Below are 18,689 nucleotides of genomic sequence, written 5' to 3'. Positions count from 1 at the left end.
CCTAACATTTGCCAATATTCTGTGTGACATGTTCTAATACAAATACAACATGACATGATGCACGATTAACATTTTGACGGTTCAATTGATCACAGATGTCTTAATCCAACAAATTTATTAACCAAATGATACAACAGAGTATACAGTTTGCAAACGAACAAATGGTGCAAATCGTACATCTTTCCGAATGAAATGTCCAAATATGGTTGGTATATATGGTTGGTATTCTGTCAAAAATCTTTTTGTGTGTGTGTGTGTGTGTGTAACAGAAAAGACATCAGGAAATAAAAGACAAAAAAAAAAAAAAATGCTTTGTTGTGACTGCTGTGGCCTGGGCTCCTTGTGTGTGACTCTCTCAGTCATCTACAGTGATGTTGCGGAACAGGTAGGCCATGGACTCTCCGTTGTGGATGCGTCTGATGGACTCAGCCAGGATCATACTGACATCTACGGTCTTGATCTTGGGACACTGGAGCTTCTGCACCTCATGAGGAACAGTATTGGTCACGACCACCTGGGGGCGCACAAGGACAGAGAACAGAGAGAGAGTCAGGTTCGAGCAGTAAATATGGAGAATGGAGGCCAATCACAAATAGCCTTGATTGAGTGTGTTACGGACAATTTGATTAGTACTCTAATAATCCGAATGTGATATCACTTCCTGTCATTTAGCCCTCCCCAACTGAAGTGTTATCTGCACTGACTGGTGAGTCACAGAAACTCTTGCAAAGTACATTAAAAGTAGGGATTATATTATATTAAGTATATTATTACAAATATTCAAAGTGAATATTTGTAAAGGCTAAATATTTTACACTTTTACATGTCTAATATCTAGTAAACTATATACTACTACACCAAGTAGTAAATGTAACCTGGATTTAATACGCCATTTTAGCCGAGGCTTTTATCCAAAGCGACTTACATTGCAGTGAGTGCACACATTATGGTACCAGCGGGAATCAAACCCACAACCTCAGCGTTGATAGCGACATGCTCTACCAACTGAGCCACAGAGGACCACATAATAATAACAATAATAATGTATACTTATTGTGTGTGTGTGTGGACGCACGCACACACACACACACACACAGACACACGCACGCACGGACGCACGCACACACACACACAGACACACACACAGACACAGACACACACACACACACACACGCACACACACACACACAGACACACACAGAAGAGCTGATGATCATGTTAGGGCAGAAAGACTTGTCTTTCTACTACAGGCATTGGTACTGCCCTCTTTGACACAAAACAATCCCTAGTCTAGTAAAGAAATGAGAGAGGACAACTGCATTGAACAGAAAACAGCAATAATTGTTTGACCGAAATGGCAGGGGTAAGGCTCTTTTTGCATGTCCAAATTAATATGCAAGGTCACCATTATTACCATCATAATTTTGACCGATTCAATGCACAAGCTGTGGTAATGAATGATTTGTTTAGATCCCAGCTATTCAACACAACTAGGGCATAATATATCAATACAGTTGAGACCATTATCCCTGGCATCAGTGTCTTGAAGTGCAATTTATTACCCACATTATCCTTGTCATCAATGTCAGTGGCATTCGCCAGCCATATTATCCTAAATAAGCAGACCTAAAGAGTAGGCTCCAGTGACAAAAACAACATCTCACTGTGCCGCAAAACATTGTCTTCAAATGAATATGTAGTTCGGTTTCAGTTGGTCTGGAAAAACGTTGCAAGAATCCGTGCCAGAGTTACAGATTGCATTCTCGTGATATACAGAAGGTTTATTTGTGTGAATATTCAATATTAGACTTTAGGACAGACTCAGAGTGAAAGTGAAAGAGAGGTGTTGGTATGGATGGCATGTAAAAGCTGTATGGTCCAACTGGTAAAACAGGCTGCAGGCTGTAATGAGCCCTTTTGCGTTTTAAGATTAAGAAATAACAAACAATAACATTGTTTATTCATAGAGCATTTTTCTGACAGGTCTATACAGTACAGCGTAGTTAAGAGCAACATTTGAGAGGGGTGTAAGAAAGCAATATCATATGGGGCTAGTTTTCCGAAACCAGGTTAACCCTAATCCTAGACTAAATACCATGCTAAAAAAAAAAAAAAGGCCAGCAGCAGGCTTAATCTGTGTCCGGGAAACCATCATATGTACAGTACATATTTACTGGTAACTGTAACGGGATTGTGTCTTTTGGAAGACTCAAGGTCGGACGCCACCTGCTGTTGCTCCGAGGAAGTGGTTTGTACAAAGGCATCCAGGTGGTCAGGACACTCAAGAAGGGCCTCTGGTTCTGGTTAAGGTAGTTCTGCTCATTTTCTGATGTTGTATCACCATTTCATCCCTACTTTTGCACTGATGGAGACAAGAGGCTCCCCTCTATCTCCACCTTACATACACTCAACAAATACTGCTCACAAATAAATAGGTCACAAATAAATCTAAATAGCCTCATGGATTTTCACTTCATATGTGAAACACTCTAGCATTCAATACCTGAAAAAACAAAACCTCCAACCAGTGTCTTTTATATAAGGGTAAACAAATTCCCTTCATATTTCTTATTTTAGGTCACAATTCAACGACAGAAGTATGATAATTGCATGAAGCCTCCTTCTCTGCCACCAGCCAGGCATGTACTGGCTATAAAAGGCCCTGTCAGAAAAGATTCAGTATGCAGCCTGGATGAAAAGGAAAAAGAAGAACAGGATGACATGGTATTATGTGGCTGAAACAATATCACACACACACAAACGGAACAAACTACTGCTAAATCTACACTGCACAGAAAATAACCACGGATGACATTTAACTCAAAGCTTTTGTCTCACATTCATCTTCTAATTTCTCAAATTCATATTTCTATTCCTTTCTCATATTAGGATCTGGTGGGTTGGTGGAAAAAAGTGCAGTCTGAGTGTGAGCGCCGCAGTTTCTGTTTTTTAATCATAATATAATCATTCCATAAGATATATTTATGTATATTTTGCTTTTCCGCCAATCTGTACTTCACTAACTGTGGTGTGCTGGTGTTTTAGCGTGGGACGACCTGTCAAAAAACCCTCAAATCAGAGAGAAGGGAGAGGCAAAGTGAGTTCATATTCATGAAGCAACATGAGGTTGTTCACACTTCATAGTACATGGCACAACGCAGGCGACAGTGGGATTGACGCATAACATTGCATTACACATTGCCTTTATGCTCTTCTTGATGCTAATGCACTGTAATTATGACTGTCTAGAATATTCACAGTGAAAGCCAAGCGGGTCCAAAATGCCATGAAGGTTTACAACCTCCTCCTGACAATGCATGGTGAGACCCTGAAGAACCACATCTCTGACCTGCTCAGCGTCGCGGACAACCTGGACAAGGTGCAGTAGCCTACTGTGACTCTACACCTACTGTGACTCTACGCCTACTGTGACTCTATGCCTACTGTGACTCTACGCCCACTGTGACTCTACATCTACTGTGACTCTACGCCCACTGTGACTCTACACCTACTGTGACTCTATGCCTACTGTGACTCTACTCCTACTGTGACTACACCCACTGTGACTCTACGCCTACTGTGACTCTACACCTACTGTGACTCTACACCTACTGTGACTCTACACCTACTGTGACTCTACTCCTACTGTGACTCTACGCCTACTGTGACTCTACGCCAACTGTACGTGTTTGTAATGCCTTTGTTTTTGATGGAAGTGCTGTGAAAATCACATCTCTCTTGGAATCATTAAAGGATCATTAAAGAACAATTCATTTCAGTTCAATTTGATTCACGTGGTTTCAGCTCAGTTCAATTCAATTCATTCAATTCCATCTCATTTAATTCAATTCCATCTCATTCAATTCAATTAAATCAATTCCATCTCACTCAATTCAATTAAATCAATTCCTTCTCATTCAATTCAATTCAATCAATATCCATGTCACTCAATTCCCTTTTCGAATCAAGGTGTCCAAGGGGACCAAGATCGCTGGCATCACAGGCGGAGCCACGGGGGCTGTTGGCGGGGTGGCGGCCATCGCTGGGTTGGTCCTCGCCCCCGTTACATTCGGGGCCTCGCTGGCCTTGACAGCGGTCGGGGTCGGAGTCGCTGCAGCCGGAGGGGTCACCGGGGCGTCCGCGGCCATCGCCCACAAAGTGAGCAGCTTGAATTGAATTTCAAAGGTCTATCAAATCGCCAGTACACATTATAGCGGGAACAGAACTGTATTGTTGAAAGTGAATGAGACTGGTTGCACAGAAGGATAAGTGATCATTTCGTTACAGAAATCAGGAAGCAGGGACCCCCTAGCCCCTAGACATTGGAGGCCAACCGTTCCAACGGTTTCATCCCCTTCCAATCACGAGTTTCACTCAGACCGAAAAGAAAAACAGCACAACCTGTCCAATCCCCTTCTTCGTCTCGTTCCAGGTGAACAGCACTCAAGACAGGAAGAAGATCGAGAGGATCTTGGAGGATTACCAGGCCCAGATGGACGACATTGACGGCTGCCTGAGGTTCATCAAAGTGGGCATGGAGCACCTGAGGCAGCACAACATGGCCACCCTGATGGGTGTCGACCCAGAGCTTGTGAGGGTGGTGAGAGTGGCTGGGGGGAACGCCAGGGCTATAGAGGTCAGCAGCAAGGCGGCAGGCGTACTGGAAGGCTTCACTCTGGGCCTGGATATCTACTATAAGAAAGGGAAGAAGAGCCAACAGCTGAAGAAGGGCTTGGCGTCGGCGTTCGCCATGAAGATCCGTAAGGTGGCCGAGCAGCTCAACAGTGGGTTGGATGAGCTGTTTCAGGTGAAGGAGTCGTTCAGGAAATGAGCGCAGATTGAAAACCCATCTCTTCAGGCTACATATTAACAGCCCCTCCTAAAGACCTCTTCACCTCCACTACCCCCCCGTACTAACCCTACCCCATACCCTCGAGACCTCTTCACCCCCACTACCCCCCTGTACAAGTTCTCTCCTGTTAATAATATTTTTTTTTTTTTTACCAGCTTTGCTATACATGCTGGAGTTTCTGATTCAGCCTAACATTTGCCAATATTCTGTGTGACATGTTCTAATACAAATACAACATGACATGATGCACGATTAACATTTTGACGGTTCAATTGATCACAGATGTCTTAATCCAACAAATTTATTAACCAAATTATACAACAGAGTATACAGTTTGCAAACGAACAAATGGTGCAAATCGTACATCTTTCCGAATGAAATGTCCAAATATGGTTGGTATATATGGTTGGTATTCTGTCAAAAACCTTTTTGTGTGTGTGTGTAACAGAAAAGACATCAGGAAATAAAAGACAAAAAAAAAAAAAAATGCTTTGTTGTGACTGCTGTGGCCTGGGCTCCTTGTGTGTGACTCTCTCAGTCATCTACAGTGATGTTGCGGAACAGGTAGGCCATGGACTCTCCGTTGTGGATGCGTCTGATGGACTCAGCCAGGATCATACTGACATCTACGGTCTTGATCTTGGGACACTGGAGCTTTTGCACCTCATGAGGAACAGTATTGGTCACGACCACCTGGGGGCGCACAAGGACAGAGAACAGAGAGAGAGTCAGGTTCGAGCAGTAAATATGGAGAATGGAGGCCAATCACAAATAGCCTTGATTGAGTGTGTTACGGACAATTTGATTAGTACTCTAATAATCCGAATGTGATATCACTTCCTGTCATTTAGCCCTCCCCAACTGAAGTGTTATCTGCACTGACTGGTGAGTCACAGAAACTCTTGCAAAGTACATTAAAAGTAGGGATTATATTATATTAAGTATATTATTACAAATATTCAAAGTGAATATTTGTAAAGGCTAAATATTTTACACTTTTACATGTCTAATATCTAGTAAACTATATACTACTACACCAAGTAGTAAATGTAACCTGGATTTAATACGCCATTTTAGCCGAGGCTTTTATCCAAAGCGACTTACATTGCAGTGAGTGCACACATTATGGTACCAGCGGGAATCAAACCCACAACCTCAGCGTTGATAGCGACATGCTCTACCAACTGAGCCACAGAGGACCACATAATAATAACAATAATAATGTATACTTCATTGATCCCCGAGGGGAAATTATCTTTTTTTTTGCACCCCTCACATTATATACTACTTTATCAAGTAGTAAATGTAACCTGGATATACCTCATCAATGGCAGACTCCTCTATGAGTCTGGGGGCTTCGGCAGAGAGGAGGCCGTGGGTGGCCATGATGTAGATCTTATAGGCTCCTCTCTCCTTCAGGATCTCGGCCGCAGCCACAAAGTCTTCCACATCGTCTATGATGTCATCCTAGAGAGATTACCGACAACACAGGAATCTGATTGATTGGTTTTTTCCCCACATTTCACACAGCATTTCATTGTACTCGGGGGCTGGTTACTGAAACCAGATAAAACAAGCACTGTGCCCGGGTGAAACTGGAATGAATTAGACGACATCACACCACTTTAGTCTAAACACACGAAATTGAGTAAACGCGTGGTACTTTCACACGGTACGTTTACAATCCCATTGGTGGAACCAGATAAAGAAGTGGCTCAACAAGGTCTTACAACAATGATGGCGATGCGACCTCCAACGTCTCCTACGACAGTGATGGGCGGTTTCTCCTTGGCCATCATCACTGGAAGGCAAAGAGACACGCGTTCATTATTCTATGACTTTCAACAGATGAAGAAGAAAAAAAAAGGACAAAAACAAATCGGAAGATCAGAAGGAGATTGGGTGAGAAGGGATCAAGTTTGAAACCTGCAAAAACCATTCAAGAAAGCTCTACCTCGACACCTGCCCAGCAACAACAACTGACGTAAAATCGGATTCATATAATCTAATTTGACAGACCTACACTGACTATTTAGATCTGTAACTGTGCATTGAAATGGCTTAACACATTATAAAGCGTTTTTTATTGATTGTGCTGGCAGCAAAGGGCTTGTGAGAGTAGAGTTGCCTGCGTTTGCTTCCCGCATACTAAAGATCCGGTTTAGATTTCACAACCCTCACACAGCAACCCATGCCATGCCAAATCAAATAAAAAAGACAGCCTCCAACCACTCTGAAACCACTTTCATACCAATTTCAAACCAGGCTCAAACCAGCATCAAGCCAGTTTCAAACCGGCTTCAAACCGGCTTCTTCATCCACCCCAGGGCGACCAACCAGATACCTGCCTATTTAAAAACTCTGAGGGATGAACCGTGTTTCTGTGTGCAAATCAGAGAGAGGTGGTATCATTATAAAAGGATGAGTCATGTCACTGATTTTGAGTTTTTAAATAAACAAGAATCACACCTTTTTCGGAAGGATCAGCGCTTCAGGTCAAAGTCTAAAACAGATCATGATCAAGCAAAAGGATGCTGGGTAGAAAAACAAGCGTGCCACCATTCCCCTATATGGCTTCTGAGGTTCTTCCCATGCTCCTTCTCTCTCTATGGGAACAGTATGCACTCATTACAATAGAAGTCGTTTGGATAAAAGCGTCAGCTAAATGGCATATACTGGCATATTACACAGCCAAAGGTGCATTCAATGATAAGAAAACTAGCAATTAGTGGCAACATTACAATAAGATTGATGCCTCCAACCTGAAAGTGGACTATGGGGGTCAAAGGTCAACACTAAATTTGGGGCTAAGAAGCATGTTGTAGTAGGGGAATGTTGAATGTGGGGGGAAAAGCATCTTGGTTTCATACCAGGTGTTTATAACAATAGAACTAAAAAAGACTACATGGGAACAGCCATGGTTCTTTCAAAGTCGCTTGGAAATGCATCCAAGGGATTCTTATTCGATCTTGTTGGTCGTAATACTCAACCGTTTCATTTTCACACACATCTATCATAGTAAAAGATGTAGGGCTGAGAGCTTCCAATACTAAGCACTGGTCCCATTAGACCCGGCAGACCAGAGGACGTCAACTAAAGTTTACCTCAAGGCAGCTGGGTCATGTGAGGAGACAGGCGGAATAAACGCCACGTATTTCCCCATGCATGCATACACACGCGCACACACACACACACACAACAGTTAGTCATGAGGTAGTCAGTCTGTCATGGCATCAGGATAACCTCTGAGCACCGTGCTAAGCCAAGCCCTCAGCTGTCGGCTACTGACTAACTCCTGACTACCTATCAATTTGTGCCATAGACTTAAAACTCATCAAATCAATTCCCTTTTTGGGAGTATTGGGACAAAGCCTCAGTGTCCAGATGCCCAGCGTATTAGAAGCCCTTAGTCCTATGTCAGACATCTTCATAACATGCAGACAGGAATAAGCAATCACAGATACAGTCTGTAGAGGATGGGGATTGGGGGTAGAGAGTAGAGCAGACAGGTATAAGTGATCAGAGGTACAGTTTGCGACGGATGGGGATTGGGAGTAGAGAGTGGAGATTTACGGTCATACTTGGGAGCTCTATGCCTGGGAATGGAGCTTGGTTTCTCCCTATAGACATCCAAGAAATACATGGTGGGTTAACACACAGTCATATACACAGACAGACAGACAGACAGACAGACAGACAGACAGACAAACGACACAGAGACAGCTCCAATGAACCTAGACAAGCATATATATATCCAAAAGACACAAGCACAAAGTAGTGAACATACAGGGAAATAAGAAACTGCACGATACTGTGACGCACACTTAAACATTCCTCTGTTCTCATTCTGTACTGGGGAGGGAAGAGGGAAGAACTGTGAGAAGTGGCTGTATGGAGAAGAGAGGATGGGGGAGGAGCAAAGGAGAGGGGGGTGGAAACCAGAGGAGGTGAGAAGAGGGGATGAGAGGTGGATGGATGGAGGAGATGGAGGAGGAGGAGGAGGAGGAGGGGGGGGGAAGCCTCTGATAGCCTGCAGAATTTCCCAGGCAGCTGCAGCAGGCTTGGGGAGAGTGTGCTGACTGCTGAACCAACACTGCAGGTCTGACTGTCAGCATCAGGGCAACAGGGCAACCTAGGCAGACCTCGCCCACACCCCCCCTCGTCCCACACCATCTCCTTAGGTCAGCCATTCAGGGCACCACGAAGGACAGGCGTTCTCTGTAAGCGCTTTCTGTGACTAATGACTCTGTAGAAACAGGTTAGCTCAGGTTGTGAGTACTGGGGTTGTTTGTACTGACAAACGGAGCAGTTAAATGTTTTTGCAAGAGTTCCCTCAGCGTTCTGTAAACACTGCTCCATTAGACGTCTATAAAGCTGTGTCACAGAAACACTGTGTGTGTGTGTGTGTGTGTGTGTGTGTGTGTGTGTCGGCGGGTGTGTGAGCGTGTTAACCCAGAGGTTCAGGCTCATTACTTCTCTCTATAGAGTCCTCTGCAGACAGAGTCCCCACTGCATGCAGAGGCAGGTGTAGTTACATAAACCTGTGCTGTCTGCTGACAGAGCACATTAAATGCATGAGAGGATGCAGAGGAGAGATACGGCTAGAGAGAGATACGGTTAGAGATACGGTTCCCTCCACACAGGAGACGGGGAGCTAGACTGCCTGTGTGTGTGCGTGTGTGTGTGTGTGCGTGTGTGTGTGCGTGTGGAGATGTCTTACACGGCAGATCCAGACCAGGGTGTCCCGAGGACGCGGCAGTGCGGAGAGCAGGGGGAGAGTGTCTACCGTCGGCCATGTCGGACTCAGAACACTGGGCTTCTCCATGCATCACAGCCAGGCCCAGACGTAGCCTCTCAGCATAGGATTGAGCTCTGGAACACACGCACGTATGCCGCATACACACACACACACACACACACACACACACACACACACACACACACACACACACGACACACACCCGACACAGGTTACAAACAAACCTATACACAATAAAGTCACAGCAACACATGTCATCCAACATAGAGTATAACTTCAGGAACTTGAGGATTCCCATACTTGCAGTGCCTGCATTTCCCAACCTTCATGTTACCTCTTGGCAGCTGATGGAGACTTTGCAACAATTATTGCATTCCGGTAGTCTGGAATCTGTGGAAAGGCAATAAACATTTCAGCTATGGCATTTCTTTTTATTATTAGAACAGATATCCCGACAGTGAGTTAGCATAGAAAGATATAATTTGATATTAAGTTTCAAAAGTGGGCATTCCGAAGGACGTACGAAAACACGTCGTCCTCACGGCACTGGACTCCCACTCTAAAAGATAAGGGGTTAAATCCTGGGATTATGGGTAATGTAGTCTCTCACCTCCTCCTGGATGTACTGAAGTAGGAAGGGGGAGGCACGCAGGTTGTCCACAGGGAAACTAAAGAAGCCTTGGATCTCTTTCTGGTGAAGGTCCATGGTGATGAGGTGAGTTAAACCTGGAGGGAAACCAGAGAACCAAGTTTTTATTGATTAAAAGAAAGTCCAACGACACTAGCATGGATAGATATACTCTAGGTAGGACAACAATTACTACCTTCATCCACACTAGCATACCACTTACAGAATGAAGCATATAACGCTCATGGAACGAACACACACACACACACACACACACACACACACACACACACACACACCTTTAGCTAACTTGGAGGCTACACAACTACATGACAGGGTTAGGTGTAGACTATTAGACATCATAGGGTCTGAATCATGCGACAGGCATCCAGCAGCCGTATACTGTACATACCAGCTTTAGCTAGCATGGAGGCTAGCAGCTTGCAGACAATGGAGCCCCTCTTCCTCATCTTGCACTGCTTGCTGTAGGGGAAGTACGGGATGACCCCGATGATGTTGTTGGCACAGTTGGTCTTCAGGGCATAGGCCATCACAAGCAGCTCCATTATGGCCGTGTTCACATCTCTGGGTAGTGGAGGAACAGGAGACCATTCATGAGAAAAAAAGGAGATGGTAGGTCAATTACATTCCAACCTTTAGCTAACCTGGTTAGCCTCATTCACATCTCTTTTTCCAAGAGACCTTGCTAAATAGACGCTTGTCTATTTTCATCCTATAGTTCTAAAAGTAGGACTTGTGAGCAGAAAGCAGGTCCCTGTGGCGCGCCCTGCAGGCTGGGCATGTCGGTGCATTCCACTGCGCCACTGGAACTCGAGCCAAAAGTGAAAGTGAAACTTCAAAGTATTGCTGCTTCAAAAACACTGGCGCAGATAAAACCAGGGACTCCGTGACTGAATGAGGTAAAACAGTGACTCAGCTCCTAGATTCTATTTGTATGAAATAGACGTCGCCCATCCGGGCCCAAAACGACAATGTAAAAATTACAGACGTAGTCATCAAGGGGGCGCTCAGTGGTGTGGCACACTGAGGCGCATACCATATCATCGGAAGGTCCCAGGTTCGATTCCGGCCATCGACATATCCTGCATGTCATCCCTACTCTCTCTCTCACTCTCACCCATCCGTCCTGTCAATATCTACTGTCTCTAATCCCAATAAAGCAGAAATGCCCTAAAAAACGTATAGAAAAAAAAAGAAAAAAAGACAGTCATCAAGATCCCGCAGCATCTCTTTAGATCCCGCAGATGCTTTGAACTGTGAATATACTTGGGTGTTTGTTGAGCCGTCCCATTTTATTCATATACCACTGGAAATGACAATGCATCAACCCCCCCCGATAGTCTGAGCAAGGACAATGTTAGCCAGCTGAGCAGCCCTTCCCTGGAGCCTGCCCAGGAGGAGAGATCACCTGACAGCCCTTCCCTGGACCCTGCCCAGCAGGAGAGATCACCTGACAGTCTCCTTCCCTGGACCCTGCCAAGGAGGAGTATAACCTTGAAATCTACCAGGCTTTTCTAAATAACTAAGCCTCTCAATTAAGATCATATTGGAAGAATGAGTCCATTGTTGAGAGAGAGAGAGGGAGAGAGAAAAGCATTTTCCAATTGCTTTCCAAAGAGAATTATCCATATGAAGGCAAGAACGATGGAACTTCAGCAGTGCAGACCTGTCAACATTACTATAGGTAATCATCGTAGATGATATGTGATTACCACAGATGATTACAGTTACGAACTATGCAAACACTACCATGTAATAGTGTGGTAGAACAGGAGCCGAAAATATTTACAGTAGTTGCAAACTGAAGTACAACTGACCATGAACAGAAATGACGCACACATTTTATCCAAATTACAAAAACGTAATCTTTGTTTGCAGTCTTTCTTTTCGACTGCAAACAATCCTGCCTCTCTTCAGGGAGAATCATCTATACTCCCAAACATTTGGCAGTATCAGACTGATGCAGTAGTGTCAGTTTTGGCGGAGACAGCCTTCTGAAACAGGACACCTGGCCTAAACACAGGGAGGTCAGTGCCCTTGCCCTGTTTATTCATACTTCCCCATCTCGCCCGCCCCCTGCCAACCACAGATACACAGTGACCAGGACTGTGACCAAACTGAGCTGAAGTCCGTCTACTGCCCCATCAAGGAAATACATTGACTTGTCCCCATACAATGCCAACTGGGTGTTTATTGAACTTGTAACTTGGACTGAAGAAGGCTGCCAAAATAAAATAAAATAATTGCTTCGCGGAAAGAGTGTGCAGCTTTCTTTTGCTTTCCCAACAGTGCATATGCAACACACTGTAGACCCGGAGGGATGCAAAACATACATGAAACTTGTTTAATGCCAAACGTGTTCCCGCCAGAAGCAGCACCTTGGAAGACGTCTTACTGTCGAGCACGGGGGGGCTTCTTTTATGTTTTTAAAGTCCTGTCGTCTCACCTGGGGATGGTCTGAATGATGAAGATGTTTTGACCACGGACAGACTCCTTCACGTCCACCCTGGTCTCTGGTCAGAAGACAAACACAGAATCAGCATGGAAAAGCAGGGATGAAAACTCGGGAGGTGATACTCTACATTTACATTTACGGCATTTAGCAGACGCCTTTATCCAAAGTGTTTAGGTAAGTGAATCATCTATCCGACAGTCATCGTAAGACAAAGTAATCAATGCTCACACCAGGGACCATAGGCAGTCGTAATGCCAGTAGGCTATTTTTTTTATTTTTTTATTTATTTTTTATTTATTAGCAGGAGAGAACTTGTACAGGGGGGGTAGCGGGGATGAAGAGGTCCCTAGGGTTAGTATAGGGGGGGTAGTGAGGGTGAAGAGGTCTTTAGGAGGGTCTTTTATCCAAAGCGACTTACATTGCAGCGAGTGCATAGATTTCAGTATATATGGTCCCAGCGGGAATCGAACCCACAACCTAAGCGTTGTTAGCGCCATGCTCTACCAACTGAGCCACAGAGGACCACAGGTCCCAGGACCACAGGTCGTTCTACAGTAAGCTGTATGATTGTATGCAGAATCAACAGGTATCTCACCTCTGTTGGACTCCTGGTAAACTGTGGACTTCCCCAATTCAACACCAAGCCGCCTGAGGAGAGAAGGAAAAGTGGGTAAACACACACACAGCGAAATACACACACAACAACAACAACAACCGCATGCACAGAGACAGACAGGCAGACACACAACCACACACACAAACACACTCCACCCAAAGAGTGAAGAATTCTCGTCTCTTGAGTAACTAATGAGGACCATGAAGCCCATTAACCTGTCCATATGAGTCATTGTATTTGACAAATGCTGTGGTCATCCACCACTATCAGCAGAAGTGTGTTTCACAGTGAATGGGAGAGTGGGTGGTTTACAGCGTGGTTCCTCCCCGTCTGCTGATATCAAGGCACTGATAAAAGCCTAGCATGGGTTGGCCACTCTAATGCCTGCAGCATGGCTACAGGGTGGGTCCTCTCTGGAGTAAGTAGGCCCACCAAGTGTAAACAAAGACACAGAGAGAGAGAGAGAGAGAGAGAGAGAGAGAGAAAGAAAGCGAGAGAGAGAGAGAGTGTGTGTGTGTAAAAAATACTAATAATTTTGTAAAAAAATACACACACACACTTTGGGTGGGTGACTAAGGCCTCAGCACTAGACAGAGTGACTTAGGGAGGATACATGGATCCAGGACAGCCGCGTATAATCCTGAGATAAGCCCGCAAGCAGGGCCAGGCCAATATCCTCAGGGGCTCAAACTCATACATAACCTGTTCCTACCTCAAAAACACACTCTAGGGTGTCACCACGTACCTTTAACAGCAACATTTACCTCACATATTTCCTGCACGCCGATTCTCCACCCTTTCCCCCCTGAGTTGTGCTTTACCACCAACATGTCCGGGGTCCTTCATTTGAACGTCTTCCTTGACGGGTACGGCTTAACGTGAGAGCCGGAGCGGGCACTGTAACTAAGCCTTCTTTCCCTCTCTAAAAGGCACAACAATGGCCTAACTAATGAGAAAGTGCTCGGCCATGTTGCCAAACATTCATAAGTAGTAATCTCATTCTGTGTAAATCGATACAACTGCTGGCTGGCGGGCTGTCAGCTCTGCGGGATCAGGGGGAAATGGCTACCTTTGCCCTCTTATGACCAGGGGGGGTGATAGTTTAGTGGTTATCTTGCAATTGGCAGATTGCTCGGTGTCTGGAAAACTCTGCTTAGAGACTGTTTGGCTGGTACTGGCTCTGTTTGCTGACAGTTGGTTTCACAAGGTGTGTGTGTGTGAACTATTTTCCTTTCATTTATTTGATTTTGAGTGTCCCTTTAGGTCTCCTCTAGTGACCATCCCTGCTACCATTAGGCCTGCAGCCCTAATTTGATTTGTTTCAAATTCGAAGAGTATTATTGTTGCTGAAGGTTAAGTTCGATTCTACCCCTCTACAGAAACATGAGACAACCATATTAGCTCGTCCTACAGACAGACATGCATAGTTACGAGGGCCATTTGCAGATCCGTTTACAAACCGAAGGACCAAATATGATTTGTAGCAGTCTCTTCAAAGTCAACCCACCATGGGATTCGCTCTGTCATCAAGGCCAAGGGGGGTCTATCTGTGAGAGGGACTGGGCCTTGGTGGTAACCTAATACACACACTGCAATACGATCCAGACAACAACAACGACAACGAGATTACATTTCTCTCCTCTACTATGAAATGTTATGAACTGATGAGTGCCAAACTAACTGACTGACCACCTAAGTCACCTCATGTCGCTTCAATTCAAGTAACTCCTCAAGTTCCCCGGTGACAGCACAAATTCTAAACTGTTAGGAAAAGGGAGTGTGACGGTAACTGTGTTCATTTCTGCAGGAGTGATGCATTGCATTGCACATGCTATTTCATTTTATATGTGAGTTGTAGGGAGTAGTCAAATTGACTTGTCATTAACAAACATATCCATACTTACTCTGTGATTTTCTTCGCGAGCTCGGTGCACGCGGTGGTCGAGTTGGCAGAGAAGACACGATATCCACTTTTTGAGACATTCATTTTCGACGAGTAACCTTTCGACGAGTAACGACTTACTCTTTCGTACTATCCCCGTAGCTGTACCGCCAACTAAAGGATACCGACAGATCAACGATATGTCCAATGTTGTGTCTTTTCTGCAGAGAGCAGTGAACTGTAACATCAAAGACCGCCCCGATTCTCAAAACCGAATGGCCACTTCTATGTTTCCCTTTTCAAATCAACATCGATTACACTTCAAGAAAAAAATCGTTAAATTGTTAGAGAACAGCCGCCGAATGCGCAGAACGGGGCAGTTTTCCTACGCACCTGCGCTACTGGTAACCTTTGAGAAATGGGGGCTTGTAAACAAGCCACTTATCGATCAATGCGCACCAAGAATGGTCTCGTAAAACTAGAGACCAGACGGAAAACTAGGCTAGCTATCCCTACATCTGGACTGAGCAAATGTGTAGTGCTCAGAATGCGCCCCTCCACTAAACTAAAATTCACTCGGAACCAGACGGTTTCACTACAGCCCTACGCGTAATGTCGAATAGCTAGTACAATGTATCGAATATACTTCCTTTAGTCGTTACTGTAAACTTTGTAGCAATGCGGTCGCGTCAGGAAAAAAATGCCACGACTTTTTTATTGGACGGTCGACGATTGCAAGTGGCAGTCGAGTGATCCAATGAGGCTCCTGCTGTGGATGAAAGGAGGAGGACTCGCAGGAATTTTCAACCACTCACAGCACCCCTGGCTGCCGGGGTCAAAGTTGCAGATGCGCGAGTGATGCATGGAATAGAATGAGAGGGAACGCGTGTTGATGCCTTTTAAAGATCGAAAATTATTATAAATGATTATTATTATAAATTATCTGATATTATAGTGGAGAATTAAACAATCTGAAATGAAATCTTGCTCGTAAAATGTGCTTATACTTGTGTAGGGTAACAATGTGAATAGCTGAAACAAAAACAAGACTTACAATGTTTGGACTTTAATGCGATACAAAGAACACATGTTTAGTTTTAAAAAAGATACATTTGACATACATATTTTCTAGAAATCCTTAACATAAAACAATCCACTCGTCTTGACTGTCATCAATAGGCAGACTCAAATAAAGTGCTTGTAGTTTTAAAATGTTTCATTTGTTAGTAGGGATGTAGTTCTAGTTGTTAGTAAGTATCTAAATGTTTCTTGGCATTTCTAAGCATTTAGTAACGACCATGGAACATGAATTCACGTCCACAAAGACTGAATGAACTAGCCTATGAACTGACCTTACTTGTACATTAGATGGTGAGCTAAATGCTGTTTTTTCAAAGATCTCCTCAGATGGAGACAACAAGGGTTAACTAATGAACTGCTCCAAATTATATCACTTAAAGGTGCGTTCATGGTGAGAAACAGTATGTACGGTATTTAGATCTACTCCACCCACTAGTTGCTGTGTGCTTATGGAACCCACTTTCCTCAATGTTCAACATAACATCATTCCTTCATAACACATTCCTTCTGTAAGGCGGCACCATTGAGCAGAGAACGGAGGCTGGGGATACCAAGGGATATAAAGTTCAGGAGGTGGAGGCGGACGTACCAAGTCAGTCCATTGCCAAGTTAAATCTGATCCATAATCCTTACATTTTGTCCAGTGTCCACACATCCAAGGCCTCTCTTTGTCCATCCCAGCACCAGTCGTCCTCCTCTTCCTCCTCATCCCTTTAGCACCTTCTCCTTCAACAGGTCCAGTATCACCTGCCTCTCCTGGCTCTCCAGCTCGAACCTCCTCTCCCTCTCCTTCCTGTCCGCCCCCAGCCTCTCCCTCTCCAGGGCGATCTTACTCCTCTGGATCTCTAGCTCCTCCCTCCTCAGGGCGAGCTCCTCCTCCCGCAGCCGCTGCTCGGCGTCCGAGCGCTTCTCCAGGAAGCTGAGGATCTCCGAGTAGGTCTGGCAGCAGCACTGGCACGGTTGTTTGGCCATGGGCGCCGTGGCGAGCTCTGCCAACTCTTCCTGATCCTCCTCACCGGGTTCAGGGGTCGCGGGCACTATGAGGCGAGAGAGGGCAGTGGGCAGGGTTTGAATTACAGTGGGGCTCGGGGGTTTGGGGTTTGGGCACCGCTATAATAAAACAGGGCCCCCAAATAACAATTTAATGATATCGATAAGGGCCATATGACCGTAGGTGTCAAATATAAATCTACGCTGTCCAAAATGACCAAGTGTTCTTCATTCCCTTGGAGTGAGACCCATGGGGGGCCTGTTCTTAGTAATGATAGGTGAAACACTGGTTTGGTCTGACTAGGGTTATAGCAATACTCAAAACTCATTGGAGGAGTTGATCTAGGTTATTCCCCTTAGATAGGATGTGGATAGGATCAGGTTTCTAAAAATTGGGGGGGCCTATGATCCGTTTTTCCTTCCTCCCATGCAGGGATGATCAGTTGATCACAGATCTACATGGGCATGGATGAGGTTGGTCTCTTACCTGTGGGAGGTGCCGTCTGTGTGGAGATGATGATGGGTTTGTCCTGCTCAGGTAGCGAGAGTTCCTCCAGGGCCCTCTTCCTCAGCTCCTCCTCATGGTACTTACTGTCCCCGCTGGCCAGGAGGCCCTTCTCAGCCTCCAGCTCCAACACCTCATGTAACAGGTCTTCTTTCTGGGCATATAGCCTCTCTGTCCCAAACCTGAACGTGACAGACAGACAGACACACACAGGATCAATATTATAAAAAATCAGTTCCTTTATGTACACACCCTATATGTATGGCCTATGTTGTCTGTATGACTAACATAGTTTCCTGCCTGGTTGAGACTCACCTCCGCAGGCTGGGGAAGTCCTGCTTCTTGTAGTAGTCCAGCAGCAGCATCGTCCTCTCTCTGCATCTCCGCGCGTCCACCTCGAAGCTCTCGTCCTGCAACGCCGCGGTGATGATCTCGCCGACGCGTGCCCAGATGCGGCCCGACTCCTTGGAACAGAACGGGTTCTGGGCGATGACTTCGCGGAGAAGCAGAATATCGTGGCGGGCGGAGAAACGCACCTGCCGCTTGCGTGGAGTGGTGGAAGGGCCTGCGAGGGAGAAACCTTGGGCGAGGGGAAGGGAAGATTGAGTGGCAATAATGAGTAATAACCATGGAATAGAATGATAATAGAAATGTTATCAATAGACATGACACTGAGATAACTTGAAAAAGGAGAGTAGATAGGAACCATATATTGGATGCGATATGATATTCTAATCACTTATATCTTATGTGTCAATTCAGCTGTCGTAAGGAACTCTACAGGTAGGCATTTATTATAAACCTATAATGCTCGCGTAGGTTGTTATGTGCACAAAATAAGATGTTGGCAATAAAAAAAAAAGGTAAATGCATGGCAAGAAAATGTATGTTATAGGCTAAA

The 18,689-nt window shown here is 45.0% G+C and overlaps 3 protein-coding genes across 5 annotated transcripts in view; 1 reads left to right on the top strand and 2 right to left on the bottom strand.

Moving 5' to 3' along the window:
• Nucleotides 1-98: 98 nt before the first annotated feature.
• Nucleotides 99-15,874, bottom strand: LOC310821481 (phosphoribosyl pyrophosphate synthase-associated protein 1-like). 3 transcript variants are annotated; one of them, XM_083693551.1, is made up of 11 exons: nt 15,236-15,874; nt 13,311-13,363; nt 12,707-12,773; nt 10,652-10,824; nt 10,222-10,337; nt 9,946-10,001; nt 9,573-9,724; nt 8,434-8,472; nt 6,583-6,653; nt 6,173-6,319; nt 99-514 (listed from the first exon to the last, which is right to left on the bottom strand). In XM_083693551.1, the coding sequence occupies exons 1-11, from the start codon at nt 15,316-15,318 to the stop codon at nt 356-358; spliced, it is 1,116 nt and encodes a 371-aa protein (XP_083549677.1). In that variant the 5' UTR covers nt 15,319-15,874; the 3' UTR covers nt 99-355. The 3 variants fall into 3 exon arrangements, with proteins under 3 accessions (XP_083549677.1, XP_083549676.1, XP_083549678.1); XM_083693550.1 differs by lacking the exon at nt 99-514 and adding an exon at nt 5,138-5,545; XM_083693552.1 differs by lacking the exons at nt 99-514; nt 8,434-8,472 and adding an exon at nt 5,138-5,545.
• On the top strand, nt 1,329-4,996 carry LOC310821482 (apolipoprotein L3-like). The gene is made up of 8 exons (XM_083693553.1): nt 1,329-1,363; nt 2,208-2,309; nt 2,578-2,724; nt 2,890-2,926; nt 3,046-3,097; nt 3,250-3,379; nt 3,970-4,158; nt 4,433-4,996. Exons 1-8 carry the CDS (start codon nt 1,355-1,357, stop codon nt 4,829-4,831), a joined length of 1,065 nt encoding a protein of 354 aa, XP_083549679.1. The 5' UTR covers nt 1,329-1,354; the 3' UTR covers nt 4,832-4,996.
• A 547-nt stretch (nt 15,875-16,421) lies between the features above and the next one.
• Nucleotides 16,422-18,689, bottom strand: part of LOC310821393 (uncharacterized protein) — a 2,782-nt gene continuing 514 nt past the window's right edge. Inside the window, exons 2-4 of the mRNA XM_083693421.1 lie at nt 18,104-18,368; nt 17,771-17,970; nt 16,422-17,330 (exon numbers count right to left, since the gene is read on the bottom strand). Coding sequence (XP_083549547.1) covers nt 16,999-17,330; nt 17,771-17,970; nt 18,104-18,368 — 797 coding nt within the window. The 3' untranslated portion in view covers nt 16,422-16,998. The remainder of the gene's footprint in view (nt 17,331-17,770; nt 17,971-18,103; nt 18,369-18,689) is intronic.

Source organism: Argentina silus (assembly GCF_951799395.1).
Source record: "Argentina silus genome assembly, chromosome: 22".
NCBI classification, from domain to species: Eukaryota; Metazoa; Chordata; class Actinopteri; order Argentiniformes; family Argentinidae; genus Argentina; species Argentina silus.
The sequence above is the reverse complement of the archived record's forward strand: the minus strand, read 5'-3'. Positions and strand labels throughout refer to the sequence as shown.

What these genes read in the sequence shown, in the direction of transcription:
- LOC310821481 (XM_083693551.1), bottom strand. Translation starts at nt 15,318, where the DNA reads ATGAATGTCTCAAAAAGTGGATATCGTGTCTTCTCTGCCAACTCGACC. An exon ending in CTCGCGAAGAAAATCACAGA is followed by an intron (nt 13,364 to 15,235) that starts GTAAGTATGGAT and finishes TTCTCTCCTCAG; the next exon opens with GCGGCTTGGTGTTGAATTGG. An exon ending in AGGAGTCTGCCATTGATGAG is followed by an intron (nt 515 to 6,172) that starts GTATATCCAGGT and finishes GTGCGCCCCCAG; the next exon opens with GTGGTCGTGACCAATACTGT.
- LOC310821482 (XM_083693553.1), top strand. An exon ending in GGCCTCTGGTTCTGGTTAAG is followed by an intron (nt 2,310 to 2,577) that starts GTAGTTCTGCTC and finishes TTCTTATTTTAG; the next exon opens with GTCACAATTCAACGACAGAA. An exon ending in TCGCGGACAACCTGGACAAG is followed by an intron (nt 3,380 to 3,969) that starts GTGCAGTAGCCT and finishes TTTCGAATCAAG; the next exon opens with GTGTCCAAGGGGACCAAGAT.